The sequence below is a fragment of the Garra rufa genome, chromosome 3 (genome assembly GCF_049309525.1).
Source record: "Garra rufa chromosome 3, GarRuf1.0, whole genome shotgun sequence".
Taxonomy (NCBI): Eukaryota; Metazoa; Chordata; class Actinopteri; order Cypriniformes; family Cyprinidae; genus Garra; species Garra rufa.
In genome coordinates, this window is record NC_133363.1 from 61,049,924 (window position 1) to 61,067,474 (window position 17,551).

At 32.1% G+C, this 17,551-nt stretch overlaps 1 protein-coding gene across 1 annotated transcript in view; it reads left to right on the plus strand.

Moving 5' to 3' along the window:
* Positions 1–1,067: 1,067 nt before the first annotated feature.
* Positions 1,068–17,551, plus strand: part of intu (inturned planar cell polarity protein) — a 43,041-nt gene continuing 26,557 nt past the window's right edge. Inside the window, exons 1-4 of the mRNA XM_073836454.1 lie at positions 1,068–1,279; positions 3,903–4,471; positions 7,010–7,095; positions 14,787–14,978. Of these exons, the coding sequence (XP_073692555.1) occupies positions 1,143–1,279; positions 3,903–4,471; positions 7,010–7,095; positions 14,787–14,978 (984 nt within the window). The 5' untranslated portion in view covers positions 1,068–1,142. The remainder of the gene's footprint in view (positions 1,280–3,902; positions 4,472–7,009; positions 7,096–14,786; positions 14,979–17,551) is intronic.

Consider the following 17,551-nt stretch of genomic DNA (forward strand, 5'->3'; position numbering starts at 1 on the left):
GCAGACTAAACGCAGCTTAAACGTTTAAACAGGTAAACGATACGTTTATTCTGTGCAGCTCAGGCTTTATATTGAATGCAGCATCTCTCTCTCTCTCTCTCTCTCTCTCTCTCTCTCTCTCTCTCTCTCTCACTCACTCACTCAAACACACAAGCACATGCTGCATTTGCCTTGAGAATGAGCCTTTAAGAGCATCGACCCAGTCAGTCAGTCTCTGTCTGTCTTGGTCTGGAGAAATACTCAAGACCGCATACTTTTTCAGAGAAACCGGATTCGCCATCGTGGAGCTTTGAACACTTTGGATAACAGCTTTTAAAGAGAAAACCTACCAAATTCATGACATTTCTGCATTGAATCGCTGTTATATTCAATACAGTGAGGAATTTAATGCTCGGATGGGATCTATTGGCTTCAACGAGGGCGATGTGCTAATTTATTAATAACGACGAAACAGTTTGTTATAAGTATGAGGCATAAATAATGTTTAATAATTGCTCGGATGGAAGATCTTTTCAGTCTTTCTCTAATAACTTGGAGGATTTTGATTCTATACGGAGTGTGCTTCTTTACAGGTTAGTAGGAGTAGTTTATTTGATCAAATACTGAGTGTTTTTTGTTTGTTGATTTCTCAGCAGCTTTTTCTCGCATGCCGAAGGGGATTTAAAGACCGCGTGCGGTTTTTGGGGGCCACTCGAGTGCAAACATATTAAATGTTTAATATAATAAATAAATAATAACGGATTGAAACCGAACTTTCTATTAGTTTAAGTCGATAATTTATTTAGAAGCGTTAGATGTCATTTTAAACGTGTTATATATTTTAAAACTCTAATAATGTTTATTATTTCAGTCGCATTTATTTATTTAATTTTACTAAAAAATACACTATTAAACGATTCTGTTGCTGTCGTTTCTCTTAATGCGTAACAGTTAGCGTAAGTACTTTCCACGCTGGTCAACAAAAGCTTCCGTGTTGCTATAGAAACGACTCGACTCTACCAATCGCTATTTGAGAAACGCGTCACGTGGCCTGTGGGTGATACCCGTATGCGGATAACATGGCAAGACGCGGTTGTCGTTCAGAAGAAGAAAACATATCTAAATGGACACAAGTGTAGTTTACTGAGGAGAAAAATGTGCTGATGGCTTCTAGACATTTTAAAGATGGAAACGAGACGGGTTTTGAGTCCGACAAACGCGGAAATATGGAGGACGAAGGAGGGAGCGAAACTGATTCTGATGCATCAAGTTACAGTTACTCAGACTCAGATTACTCCGAGTAAGAAACATCCACAAAATCATAAAATTAGAATTAGTAATAACTTGATTGCTAATTAGATATCTTCATGATGCATGCTTCAATATAAAACTTTCGTTTTGTTATTTACATATTCTGCATTCATATACAGTGTGTATGTAAACATACACCGGTATATCATAGTATACTTCAGCTGTATTAATATAGATGTAGTAATATAGAAAGTCAAGTGGTGTCTTCTGACCCACGTTTAGAAAGAGAGGCTTGTTAAAAGGGGAAATCGACTTCTCTGTCCATTCTCTGCCCTCTCTCATTTTTAAGGGGATTTTCTGTTTCCAATTTGGAAAGTCAGCCATCATAAATAATTATATGCTATTCACCATCTTTAGTGAATTTATGGACGTGGTTGCCAAGAGCTAACCACCAGAGTAGTGTGGCTTAATTTAGAAATGGAGAAGAAAACATAATGTCTGGCTGAGTTTTTCTGGAATGAAGAAGAGGGTTCGGGTTTCAAAGCTTTAGGATGTGTGGCTTTCCCTGCAGCATTCTGACTCATTGCTTATGCAGTGTTTAGTTTGCGTTTCAAGACACTAATGCTTCCTTATTGGTGCTGAAATGTAGTCTGGTGCTCAAAGTGAAAGACTGCAGTATTTTCATACACGTAGAAATGACAAATGTCGTCTTATCCAGAACAGTTTGTGTACTATATCTTAATCTACTTCAAATTTAAACATTTTCTATATATATATATTTTTTGTATTATTATAATATGTCTACATGCAGTTTGAGCTTTTATTAATTCAGAAACTACATAGAATATTTTAATTAATATTTTTTATTAAATGACAGCCCTCTACTCATGTAAAATGAGACCCTGGACCACAAAAGGAGGAATAGGTGTTTTTTGAGGGAAATCTGAAAGCTGAATAAATACATTTTCATTGGTATATGGTTTGTTAGAGTAGGACAATATTTAGCTGAAATGTTACTTTGAAAATCTGGAATCTGATGCCAAAAAAAAAAAAAATCTGAATATTGATGCATATTAGCTTAGCGATACATATTACTAAACAAAAATTTAGTTTTGATATATTTGCAGTAGGAAATTTACAAAATATCTTAATGGAACATGATTTTTACATAATATACTCATTATTTTTAGCACAAAATGAAAAATTTACCATTTTGACCCATATAATGTATTGTTGGTTATTTCTACAAATATACCCATGCTACTTATGACTGTTTTTTTTTGGTCCAGGCGAACATATATGCTTTTAATCTAAATTTGACCCTAAAATTATGATGTTGAAAAGTTCATGTCTAGTGCTGTTAACAAAAACTAAAATAATATTAATAAACAACATGTTCAATAATTGAAATAAGGCCAATAAATGAAATGATGCCTTGGAAACTAACAGAAATAAAATAAAATAAATAGAAATGTTTAAAAAACTAATAAAATCACTTAAGCACATAACAAAAGATGACTAAAACTTAAAAATTTAAATGAAAACAAAATCTTAAATAAATTCAAAATATTAAACTCTACTCTAATGAAACAATTTTTTAAGTAGAATGAAACACTGACCTGGTATTTTCTGACATTTAAGCATCTTGGGCAAATTCAGGTAGTTTACCATAAAAATCTGATGATTTTTAACATTTATGACTGATGTAGCACCACTATGGTTGAATTTCCATGGAATGTTTTTGTGCTTGTTTAGAATCATCTATTGCATATGCTCAATCGGTTTCATTAAGTTTTGAGCTTTCATTTAGGATTTATAGACTTTTCATTATGATTGGCCACGTCCCTTTAAAAATACCCTATTGTTGCTTACTTCAATAAGCTAAGTTCAATATTTTTTGGATAATTATGGATCTAGAGGGTCCGGAGAATTGTATTTCAGTGGTTTTGTTGAGATTGAGCGAACTAGTTTGCCTAGGACTAGTTAGCAAAAGTAGCCTTTTTAAAAAATCTTGAATATTTATTGAACAATTTAAATGGCAGCAGTGGTCCAAGAGGCAAAGTTGTTCAGAATGAGGAGATCTAGCATATGATATGCAGATCTGGAATTTGAGGTCAGTTACTGTTGAAATATTGTGTTTTTTAAAGTCTTTTTAGCTGTTAAAATTCCACCTGTGGTCCAATCTCCATGAAAATTTGCATGCTTGTTTAGACACCTGTCGCATGTGCTCACCAGGTTTCGTGAAGTTTTGAGTTTTCCTTTAGGCTTTATAGGATTTTGGGTACATTTAAACAGGCCCCTTTTATAATCGCCCCCGTTATAGCTGTCCAAAAGGTAAATTTTAACATTTATTTGATAATTATTGACCTAGAGTATCCAGAGAATTGTACTACAATCGTCTTAACCAGAACCTAAACCTAAATCAAAAAATTACTCTGAGTAATAGTACATAATAAATAATACTAAAATCAAATGTGCAGTCAATTTCTGTAGTCGGCTTACAAAATTGATTGAGTTGGGTTAGTTTTAATTAATCCAAAATGTGATATAGTGTAGATTTTAGCACAATAAGCTGGGCTGACTCCGAAAAGTTAGTTCTGTGAATAATGACCTTCAGACATTTCAAGTGTCCAAATCGCTTGCTCTAATGTACTCTATGTTTTGTGGCACAGTGACCTGGAGCCAGAATGGCTGGATGACGTCCAGAAGAATGGTGAACTCTTTTATCTGGAGCTGAGTGAGGGAGAGGAAGAAGCTCTGCTGGCCCAAGTCTCTGCCAATCAGTCCGCTGCCACCAATCACGTCCGCTTCAGTGAAAAGGAGGCTGAAGTTATCACAGACAATGGCAAAAAGAAAGCAGCCTCTGGCAGCAAATCAGAAGCAAAGCTCAAGAAGTTCACCAAGATCCTGAGGCGAAAGCGGCGGCCGTCTCAAAGAAAAGCCACTGATGGAAAAGACGCAGGGTCTTCCCAGCGTCCTCCTTCTATCTTGAAGAATCAAGCGGGCCAGCGGCCTGGAGTTGTGGTCCAGCAGCAGCGTCTGAAGGACGTGTGCGTCTATCTGAACCCCAAACGGCTCGGTAGTGCCTCGCCTCCATCTCCTGAGAGAGGCGGTTTGTTAGAGGCCTTGCTGGGTGTCGTTCACCGTCCAGGAGGAAATACAGGGAAAAGAGGGGGGAAACTCATCATCCATGGTCTTGTCCCACACAGTCCTGCTAGCAAGTGTGCAGAAATCCTTATCGGTAAGCACAGCTAGACAAGGAGTGGATTAGTTTTGGAATGTCACTAGTATTTTTAGTTACAGTCTTACGCTACTGTCTAAGTTTGGGTTTGGTTTTTGAATAAGCCTCTTCTGCTCACCATGGCTGCATTTATTTGATCAGAAAAATGTTAAAAAAATGTTATTCAATTTAAAGTGGCAATTATTGGGGTCTAAGCACCAATAGTTCAAGTAGACAAATAGGTAATACAACTGATATATGTCTTTACAAATAATATGTGACCCAGGACCACAAAAACAGTAATAAGGGTCATTTTTTGAAACTGAGATCTTTACATCATCTGAAAGCTGAATAAATAATTTGAAAATCTACAAAAAAAATCTAAATATTGAGAAAATCCACTTTAAGGTTGTCTAAATGATGTTTTAAGCAATGCATATTACTAATCCAAAATTTGTATATATCTACAGTAGGACATTTACAAAATATCTTCATGGAACATGATCTTTACTTAATATCCTAATGATTTTTGGCATAAAAGAAAAATGTATCATTTCGACCCATACAATGTATTTTTGGCCAAATATACCCGTGCTAGTAGGAAAAGTTCAGGCAGTTTCAGCTTCATGGATAAAACAGTTGTGGAGTTGTAGTGGTTTTTCTTAGAGATGGGAAAAAATAAAGCATTCTGACACTTGGAATCAATTGAACCAATTGCTTCTCAAAATGATTCATTGTTTCGAAATGCTCAAATATGGAGTTACTTTTGTTGGTCAAAACTGTGCAAATGCAACAAAAACGTAGGCCAAACATGCTTTAACTACTACAATTCCTTTATTATACACATGTGTCATTAAAAAAACATCTACAGATTTATAAAATTATCCAAGATTGGGTAAAAACCATAAAAACTGGTTCATGGGTTTACTGAAATCACCCCTAGTGGCGAACCAATTAAACTTTGAAACATTTCGAAAAGGTGACAACATGAAGCCAATTTTACTGAAATCATGTGACTTTCAAAGTTTGATATGCACTCTGAAACAAATGATTCTGAATAGTTTTGAAGCATCATAAAGCACTGTTTTAAAAGCACCCATCACTAGTTTTTCGTTTTTTGCGCCCCCTATTGGTGAAATTGGACCAAATTTGGTGTGCGTCACCAGAATGCCCTGTTGTTCGCCTATTTCAAGTTTCGTTACGTTAGGACATTACTTGTAGCAGATACGCACCAATTTGTACAAATGGGTGTCGCTCAGACCAATTCGTTAAATGAGTAGTTCACTTCCAGAATACAAATTTCCAAAAGATTTACTCACCTCCATGTCATTTAAGATGGTCCTGAGTTTCTTTCTTTAGTAAAAAAAAAATAATTAAGTTTTTTGAGGAAAACATTCCAGGATTTTCCCTGTATAGTGGACTTCAATGGGAGCCAACGGGATAATTTCAGTGCAGCTTCAAAGGGCTCTATACAATCCCAGCCAGAGAATAAAGGTGTTATCTAGTGAAACAATCAGTTGTTTTCTAAATAAAAATAAACATTTATATACTTTTCAACCACAAATGCTCGTCCGCAACCTCATGTATTACGTAATCATGTTGGAAAGTCCACACGGTTAGTTCTTCATCTGTGTACTTTGGTTCAAAAAGGTAGAGTAAGGCGAAAAATTGCGTTAAGTCAAGCTAAGTGCAAGACGATCATTTGTGGTTAAAATATAAATTTGACCCTTTTTTTTAGAAAATGACTGATTGTTTTGCTAGATAAGACCCTTATTCCTTGACTGTGATTGTGTAGAACCCTTCGAAACTGCATGGAAACTGCGGTTTGGACCTTCAACCCGTTGACTCTTATTGAAGAAAAATCCTTGAATGTTTTCCTCAAAACCCTTCATTTCTTTGCAACCGTAGAAAGAAAGACATGAATCTTCTTAGATGACATTGCTTATTTGAAGCGACTTGCTTGCATTCGAAACACCTGGTGAGTTTTTCACAGGCAAGCGGCACAGATTTTCTTCTGGTTAAAGTAATTAAGCTGTTAAGTCAAGTTGGAGCTTAGTGTTGTGGTTGGTTTTACTCAAACTCTCTCTCACAACTGCCTGTTAAACACTCTAGTTTTATGTTCCCAGCACATTTGGTAATGAAATCATATGATTGGAAGCTGTTTTTTCAATCGTGCTGTGTATTTACAGTGAATGTTTTTCTGTTGATGTCCTAAAACGACATTCAAGGGGAACCCGCAGTCGTTTTCTACCCGAGACAGACCAAAGAAATTCCAAACGGGTTACACCACCCCGAAAACTCTTTCCCCAGCAGCTTTTTACGATTGTTTCTCAAACGCCCGTCCATACTAAAGCAATTAGACCGTTTATCTGAAATAACTGAGGGAAATCTTTGTATGCCACAAAGGGAAGAGTGTGTAAATCTACTGAAGGCAGGTGGAGGTGCTGTTTGAAGTGCATTGTTTTATCTGGTGATAGAGATATCATTTACCTAAGCTGTTTGCACACTGGAAGATCAGGCGAAATGTTGCAGATGCTCATTTTTTCATGTTCTCTCTAGGTGATGCCCTGGTTGCTGTGGACGATGTGGACGTTACTTCAGAAAACATTGAGAGGGTTTTGTCCTGTATACCGGGCCCCACACAGGTATGTGTGTTTTTGTGCCTTTAAATCTAAATGCTTGAAATGGAAACAGAGCCAAAGTTCTTTTTGAAGTTCGAACAGTGAACAAATGTTCACCCACAGCAGTCAAATAATTCAACCCTGAGGTAAATATAAGGATGAAAGCTGAGAAAAAACTAAATCTCAGATGCTTTTCACCACTTGTAAGACAAACGCTCAGTTTTCCTGCCCACAGACCTCCCGTAAACTCACGAGTGCTGAGGGCACATCAGGTCGACTCTATGTTTGGGCAACTGAGGTCTGTTTTTAAGGGATTAATTTGACTTAACTGGCTTGAAATGAGTTTTTTTAACAAGACATAATCTTTTCAGATGAGCACTTTCTAAAATTGCTTTTGGTTTCTGGTTGGTGCCTCTCGGGCTTGCCTCTTGGGTTTTATTCTTTTCCCGAAAACCTTCCAGACTAACAATACTTTTTATGTTAACAAATTGTTAAGAGTTAAACCTAATTTGGTAAAATGTGCTTACTGAAATATTGGCGTAATCTTGTCATAAACAAGACAAATGGACTGTCGATGTGCATTAAGCTTTGATGGTTTCCTGATGTCGTAAGCTGCCGCTGAGCTCTTTGGGTTGGTGAAGCTGTTGCTTGTTGCAAAATGTTGGTGAAGCCATGCAGTTTTCAACTGCATTTTCTGTTTATGGCCAAAATAGTGATTGATTTCAACCCAAAACACTTCATCTAAACCCCAAACCCAGAAGCTGTGTGAAGTCTTAATGCATGTTGCAAATGAGCTCTAACTCAGCTCAACTGGTGTTTGAAAATAAGAGTATTTAAACTTAAAACAGTTGTGAACAACCATATTTTTAAAAAGGCACGTTTAAAACATTAGTGATCTGAACCACAACTATTAAACTTTGGCACACAACTTATTCCCTAACATTCATCCTACGTCATGAATGAGAGATGTGCTGCTACGTTTCTATAAACAATGAGTTTTAATATTTTTTCCCTAAACCATAGAGATAAGAATATCATGGAGACTCTAACCAGTAAACAACCACCCTTTTTTCACTCCTTTATTTAGCAAGGATGCATTAGGTTGATCAAAAGTGACTTTAAAGGCGTGTTTAATGTAACAAAAGATATCTATTTTAAATGAATGTTGTTTTGAACTGTACATTCATCAAAGAATCCTTAAGTTTTCTACAAAAAAACTATGACGTACAAAAACTGTTTTCAAAATTGTTTTGAGCAGCAAACTAGTATATTAGAATGATTTCGGTAGGATAATGTGACGCTGAAGACTGGAGTAATGATGCTAAAAATTCAGCTTTGATCACAGAAATAAATTACATTCTACAATATTTTTAAAAACAAAACAGTTATTTTAAATTATAATATTATTTCAGAATATTTTTTTACAGTATTTTTGATCAAATAAATGCAGACTTGTGAGCATAAAAACCTCTTAAAAAAAGGTTAAAGATGCTGTAAAAAGACATCTTTATATCTGATATAGTGTTGTAGGAAGTATTTTAAGCAATTTTTACAAGACCAAAAGTCCAAGAAGACTTATTTTTGCAGTACAATCTTAAAAACAATGCATAGAAGAAACATTTTCAGTTTTTCAAAGAACCTTTCAGTAAATAAATCTTAAAAAGAACCATTTTATAGTGTAAAAAGCATTTAAATAATCCCGATAACCTTTTTCTGTTATAAAGAACCTTTTGTTCACTGGAAAGTTTGTTCGATGAGAATAAAGAAGCATTTTAAGATTGTGTAGCATCATGGGGGTTTCTCACAAGCAAGCATCACTCTCAGTTCAGTCAAAGGCTGATGTTCTGCAGCCGTGTTTTTCTATAACTATAGCTAGACGCCGCTTCTTTCTGAGAATGCTTTCTAGCTGATCACTTCTCAAGCTGGTTTTGTTCACTCAGTCGCCTGAAAGAGGACGGAATGTTGAAATTACAGAGTCGCGTCACCCCGGTAGCGACGGCGGTTATGGTAACGCTTGTTTTTGTAGGCCACAGGAAAAGAGCCATTATCCTGCGGAGAAGAGAGAGGGAGAAAGTGATTAAAGGACGAGAACCGATAGCAAATTACACCGTAGGACAAAAAAGGACAGACGAGGCTATTATGATATTAGGGTAGACGAACTGTGCTCTCGTGAGGTTTCCACAGACTTGCCAAGATTTTAAAATGAGCTTCGTTTTCGGCTGACGATTTATGAAATTATAAGGTAGGAGTTGCGTGATTGGTAACTTTCAATGTCAAGACTGAACTTAAGAATTACTAAACCACAGGAACAAACCCATTGTGTCCACTGGCGGCAGCCTTTCTTTGGACACTGACACCGATGTTCAGTTTTTTTGAACTTTCTATTTATTAAATAATCCTAAAGAAAATTTACCACAGTTTCTACAGAAATATGAAGCAGCACAACTGTTTTCAACATTGATGATAATCATAAACGTGTCCTAAGCAGCAAATCCGCATATTAGAATGATTTCTGAAGGATCACATGACTCTGAAGACTAAAGTAATGATGCCAGAAACTCAACTTTGGTCCCTTGAGTAAATTATATTTTAATATAGATTCACATAAAACGATTGTTATTTTAAATTGTAATAATATTTCACAATTTTACAGTTTTCTTCTACACACCGTAAAAACGTTACAGTTCAGTTACTGCCTTATACTTAATCGAACTATACAAGCTTTTTAAACTTAAAGGCCCGGTTTCACAGACAGGACTTAGACTAAGCCAGGATTAGGCCATAGTTCAATTAGGACATTTAAGTCATTTTTATAAACATGCTTGGAAAAAAACATTACAGGTGTGCATCTTGAGACAAAACAACGGCACTGATACATTTTAAGATCAATCAGTGCAATTTTGTTTCAGTTAAAACAGCTCAGACTTACATTTTAGTCTAGGACTAGGCTTAAGCCTTGTCTGTGAAACCGGGGGAAAGTATATTAAACTGACTTATAAAATCATGTTGAATCTCGTAACTTAAAAATGAAGTTGAAATCGGTTAAATTTCATTTTATGACTACCAGGAATTTTTTTTTTTTTTTGAGGTTTTAGTATTTTTCATGTCATTGCATTGTTTAGACTCTAAACTTTAGAGTATAAGAACAAAATTGAAAAATACAATTTTTGAAAAATTATATTTTAATTCATATGTTATGCTACGTCCCCTGTAGAGGAAAGCCCTGTAGAGGAAACCAGGACTATAAACATATTTATAGAATAGACATAAAAAGGCAAAAACAGTGCTATTTTTGTTTTAATCACAAATCAATTTTAATTTTTCATACAAAACTTTATATAAATTGACTTACAGTAATAAGTTAGATTTTAAAATCTATAAAAAAAAAACTAATTTTAAATTGTAATAATATTTCACAATATTATGTTTTTACTGTATGTTTTAATCAAATATATGCAGACATGCAGAAATGCAGTCAAAATACAGAATTTGTGCTTTTACGACCGAAACATGGGGTGTTTTGTCAAAATAAATTATATTGAATAATCAAGTAAGATGTTATGATAGTGTTTGGGTTAATATATATTCAAACTAATGAATTCTTAAGTTTGAAATCAGTATGATCAACGTTTTGCCTTAAACAAAGTAAAATTAAATTCAAAATACAACAAATCTCACAAATCACATTTGAAATGTTGTTAAAAATTGCAATTTGTTATGGATTTACCTCTGAAAAAAATGTAATAAAATTGTACAAAATAATTATTTATAATGTAGATCTAAGCAAAATCTTAATAGGTCAACATAACCCTTTTTATTAAAAAAAAGTTTCAGAACCTTCTGAGAATACAATATGAGAATTAACTGTACAATTACTAGAAATGTGTACCTTGGATATTATACATACAGCATTTAATAATATAATAATAGTATAATATACATACAACATTTAATATTTGTGACCCTGGACCACAAAACCAGTCTTAAGTCGCTGGGGTATGTTTGTAGCAATAGCCAAAAATACATTAGTATGGGTCAAAATTATTGATTTTTCTTTTATGCCAAAAATCATTAGGAAATTAAGTAAAGATCATGTTCCATGAAGATTTTTTGTAAAATTCCTACTGTAAATATATCAAAATGTAATTTTTGATTTGTAAAATGCATTGTTAAGAACCTAATTTGGACAACTTTAAAGGTGATTTTCTCAGTATTTAGATTTTTTTTTCCACCCTCAGATTCCAGATTTTCAAATAGATGTGTATCGGTCAAATATTGTCCTATTCTAACAAACCATACATCAATAGAAAGCTTATTTATTGAACTTTCATGTGATGTATAAATCTCAGTTTTGTAAAATTTAACCTTATGACTGGTTTTGTGGTCCACGGTCACATTTATCTGACATTTAACATTTAATCTCCAAAGTGTCAGCCAGTCAAGCTGAACCTCCTGGTTTTGGCCCTAATGCATGATGACATCATATCTACATTTACATCGATTCATTTAGCAGACGCTTTTATCCAAACGGCCTTACAAATGAGATCTGTGATGTGAATGTGAGGTCGCTGTGGAAGCCGCAGTCCTCCACACGCTCTAATAACAGGCTGCTGTGGTTTTCCCGCTCGTTGTCCTCGAGCTCAGCGCTGCAGGCCAGCTGTTTGCGGTCAGCAGACATTCATGTGTGCTCGGCTCTGCATGTTAAACAGCCGCGTGGGAGTGAATACGCCGCTTTCTCTGAGCCGCTGCTCTCATTGATCTCTGAGTGACTGCTTTTATGATCTGTGCAATCTTAGAAAGTTAAGATTTGTTTTTAGCAGCAGTATGTGGCTGACTTTGGAGCTACATGTGTACGTTAAATCATAAGGCATATGTGTGATTTGAACGTTTCGGGTCTTCTGCTCACCAAGGCTGCTTTGATTAAAAATACAGTAAAATCAGTAATATTATGTAGAATATTATTAAAATTTAAAAGCACTGTTTTCTATTTGAATATATTTTAAAATGTAATTTATTCATGTGATGCAAAGCTGAATTTATTCCGGTCTTCAGTGTCACATGATCCTTCAGAATTCATTCTAATATGCTGATTTGCTGTTGAAAACTATTTGAAATAGAAATCTTTTCTAACATTATAAATGTCTTTGCTGTCACTTTTGATGACATTAATGCATCCTTACTGAATGAAAGTAGCACTTCCTTCAATATACACTACTATTTAAACGTTTGGGGTTTAAAATCATTGACATTATATATATAGGCTATTATAGATAATATAAAGGACAGCCAGGACATTATCTATACATTTTATGGACAATTGGACATTATATGATACATATGTACAGTGCCCTCCACTAATATTGGCACCTTTAGTAAATATGAGCAAAGGGGACTGTGAAAATAAATCTGCATTGTTTATCCTTCAGATCTTTCATTTGAAAAATTCACAAAATTCTAACCTTTCATTGAAGTAAAACGATGGAAAATGGGGGGGATTTCTCATTATGTTCACGTTGGCCACAATTATTGGCACCCCTAAAAATTTGTCTAAGTGAAATATCTCTAAAGTATATTCCCATTAATATTACTTTTTTTTGGCACACCAGGGTAGCTAGGAGTATAAAATTCATTCTAATATGCTGATTTGCATATTGAAATAGAAATCTTTTCTAACATTATAAATGTCTTTGCTGTCACTTTGGATTACATCCATGTTGAATATAAGTAGTAATTTCTTCTAACCTACTCTACTGTTTAAATGTTTGGGTTTTAAAGTCAGTGATACAATTGGATGCGGTATTTAGGTCCAAAACATGTTCTCTTGCTTTTATGCCATCAAAATAACTTTGCTTGCAGAAAATCAGATATAGACAGTTCAGATTTGGAGAATTAGCGTAGTATTACTGCGAAAGCTGTTTATGTTTCTGAATTACTGAAACAACCTTTGGTAGAGCACAGTGAGAGTCTCTTTTCACACAACCGCATCTCTTTAGCCTTTCTGAGGTTATTTACATCAGTTAAGCTTTGTTAGTCTGTTGGACCAAAAATATAATTTATACTTATTGATGCCAAGAAATACAAATCTGGCTTTAATAACCGTTAATTTACAGCTGTGCTCAACATTTTTCCTAATTTTAAGTTTAATTAGCTTGACCTTGGTACCGAGAGAAAAATATGTTGTTTCTGATCATGTCCAGTCTGTTCATACTGAAATGAACAAGGAATAAGAAATTGTACAAAATTGATGTTTTGGTTATTTATTTGATAATAATAGAAAATTTCTGCCAGGACATAATCATTGTAGTACAGTAAAAAATTTGAATAGATTCCTAAATTATATTATATTAATTAAATTATATATATATATGATTGCTAAATAAATAATAATATTGTTATAAAATTAAAATATTGTAAAAAAAAATAATTTACCTAATGTCCCGTAAACATTTTGATTTACAATATAATATTTTTATATTTATATTTTCACTTTATTATTTATAACTATGACGTTATTATATAGATATAGTTATAGATATAGATGTTTTAAATTAATAATTTAATTGTTACATTAGTTGTTTATAATTATTATACATTATTATAAATATACATTATAAATATAATGTAATGCAGAAAAATATATTGTAAAAATATAGCAATGTTGATTACATTTTTTGGAGTAGTTATTTAATTATTTAATTTAAATAAATATTATGCCTAAGTTCTGTCGTAAAATATTTGGATTAAAACAATATCACCACAATAAATCAAAAAAATTATTATACATGTTATATACATATTATCTACTGTAAAATTCTATTAATTATTAAATATGTATGTAAGTTTATATATATATATATATATATATATATAATATATAATATTATAAAATAATATATTGTTAAATAAAATTTTATATTAATGGCACTTTTTTAGATCATGTATTTAATTAATTTAATTATATATTTAGTTTAATTTCTGCTGTTAAATTTTTGGATTGAAATAAATATTACCCCAAATAATAATAAAAAAACCCATTATATACATATTTATTATTGTAAAAAATAATTAATGCTCAATAATGTAATATAATTTAAATATATTAATTTATTTGACATTTGTGACCCTGAAACACAAAACCAGTCAATAAGTATCACAGCTATATTCATAGCAATAGCCAAAGATACATTGTATGGGTCAAAATGATTAATTTGTCTTTTATGCCAAAAATAGGATATTAAGTAAAGATCATGTTCCATTTAAGATATTTTGTAAATTTCCTACCGTAAATATATCAAAACTTAATTTTTGATTAGTAATATGCATTGCTAAGAACTTTAAAGACGATTTTCTCAATATTTAGATTTTTTTTGCACCCTCAGATTCTAGATTTTCAAATAGTTGTGTCTCAGCCAATTCTGTCCTATCCTGACAAACCATACATCAATGGAAAGCTTATTTATTCAGCTTTTAGATGATTTTTTAAATCCCATTAAAAATGACTCTTATGACTGGTTTTGTTGTCTAGGGTTACATTTCATTTCACCCTAAAACAAAACAAAATGCTTTTTAGTCCATTCAGAATAAATATGGAACATTTCTTAATGTGTCAAAGTACTCTTAGCCCTATTTTTATAGATTTTCTTAAAAGCTTGATATCCTTTTTAAGTGTTGATATTCTCACAGTATTTATTTGAGGTTGTGTGTCTGTTTCTCAGGTGAGGTTAACTCTGGAGACGGTGTGTCCCGTCGGTCCGGACTCGAGAGCGAAAGCGGCTCCTGCGGTCAGTCAGCTGGTGAGGCTCCTGTGGGGCGAGGACACGGTCGAACTCCAGATGTCCATCGCACACGTCCCACACATAGTCATGTACCTCTCGCTCAAACTGGACTCGGATTCTCCGCAGGACGAGGTCAGTCTCTTCAAAAATGTCTCCTAATTGATTGTATTACAGAAATCATTTTCAGCTTGTGAGAACTGGGCAAAGCTAAAGCAGCTGTGTGTGGATTTTTTCAGCGCTTAATCCATTAACATGATTTCACCATCCAAAAGAGTTTCCCACATTAATCAGTCCCGAGCTGCCAGGATTGAGCATGAATGGCTCTGCTGTGCCGCTGACGCTCGGCTCACGTTTATAGCGCCATCAGGGTGACGCGAGGAAACGGGAGAAGAGTGCGAGACGTTTGCTGCGTCTGGTTGAATAATTCATAGCCAGATTCCGCGTTCTCATCAGAGAGGGAAAAAAATGCTTGGCAGGGCTTTGGAAAAGTTTTCTTTTTAAAGACTTGAATGGCTCAATTCATAAAGACAAGCAAAATGTAAATTAGTTGTGATTGTTGGAAATGCAGTAGGGCAAATTTAACAAAGCCTATGAAGAACATGAAACAACATTAACATAACAAAATAATAGTAATTGTAGTTTGCATATATATTTATTTTTATTTTTTATTTTTTTGCTATTGTTTTCATGGCAATTAAACACATTTTGCAATATTATTTATATATATATATATATATATTTATTTATTTATTTATTTATTTGTATTATTATTTATAAATATGTAAATATTGATCTATATTTATATTATTATCTATATCTATTTATATTATTATCTGTATCTATATTATATCTATATATTTATATTTATAAATATTTATAAACATATTTATAAACATTTTAATATTAATCAACATTAAAATCAATTATTAAAAAACGTTTAATTACAATAATTTTTTATCAAATTAAAATCAGTATAAAATAGCTTCATTTTCTTAATGCTAAATATATTCATTCTGCCTTTTGGATTTATTTATTTATTTATTTATTTATTTATTTATTTATTTATTTTTGCTATTGTTTTCATGGCAATTAAACACATTTCGCAATATTATATATATATATATATATATATATATATATATGTATGTATGTATATATATATATATATATATATATATATATTGATCAAATAAAAATATGACATTATATAAATATTGTAAAACATATTGTAAATTACAATTATTTTTGTAATTAAAATCAGACTAAATTAGCTTTGTGTTTAATATTTATGTTGGGTTATTTATTTATTTATATATTATTTATAAAATTAAAATATTAAATTATATAACTGTTATAATTTAAATTAAATAAAACGTTATATTGTAAATTACAATTATTTTTATTTAAATAAGTTAGCTTTGTTTTTTAAACTAAATATTATTTACAAATTATTTCCCCAAATTTTAATTATTCTTGTGATATACTTAAAATTAAGTGTAGTGTAATTGACAGTGGGTATTTATTTTTATTTACTACTTTATAAACATTTATGAGCATTTTAATATTGTATTATATCAATATTATTAAAAACGTTTCATTACAATTATTTTTTATTATTAAAAGTAAAATCAGTATAAACTAGCTTCATTTACTTTATGCTAAATATATTCATTTCTGCCTTTTGGATTTATGTATTAATTTATAAATATTTATAATTTATTGATTAAATTAAAATATTAAATATTATAAAACATTATTTTGCAAATTACATTTATTTTCAAATGAGCATAAATTAAATGAATTTTCTTTATGCTAAATATTATTTAATTTGTTTGATTTTGGATTTTTATTTAGTTATTTAGTTACTTTTGCCATTTTTGACGTAGTGATATTTTATGTATTTTTTATGACTTTTTGTTCTTTTTGTCTGTATTCCTTAAAAAAAGGTCTTTTATTTAATTTTATTTTATGTATTTTTTTAAATTTACTCAGGTGATTTAACAAATGTTTCTAATCTTAATATTTGTATTATTTTATTTTATTTAATTTTATTTTATGTGTTTAATACATTTAAAACAAGTATTTTTTTGTATTCAATACATGTTACAAAAATTTATTTTATACTGTGTTTTATTTTATTTTTACCCAATTTACTAGTACATGCTCATAGTCTAATGAACAATCTGTATTAAGTTTGTTTTATTTTATTTTTATGTATTTATGTATTTTTTTTTAATTACCCAGTGATATTTTATGTATTTTTGTCTTTTTTGGATTTTTTGTTCTTTTTAAATATTACTATTTTTGATTTTTGATTTTTTTTTTTAAATTGTCTATTCAGTTTTAGTTTGGTTTAGCTTTTACCAATTTCAAGTTAGTAATTTTAGTGCTAACGTAAACTAAAAAGAAATATTTTATATATTTTTTATTTCAGTCTGATGTTAGTTTATTTAACGATAGGGTTAATCACTCCTGTTCCTGCAGAGCCACGTTCCTGTGAAGTTCAGATCCAACTAATAACACTAAACACACTCGAATCGACTAATCACAGTCTTTGACTTTGCTTGAAAATTGCAGCCAGGTGTGTTGGATCACAATAAAACTAAACTCTGCAGGAATGAGGAACTCTGACCTACAGATTTACACTCTCAACAAAGATTTCAACTGTTTCTCTGGCCTACGGACGGCTCCTGTCAGCCTGGAGT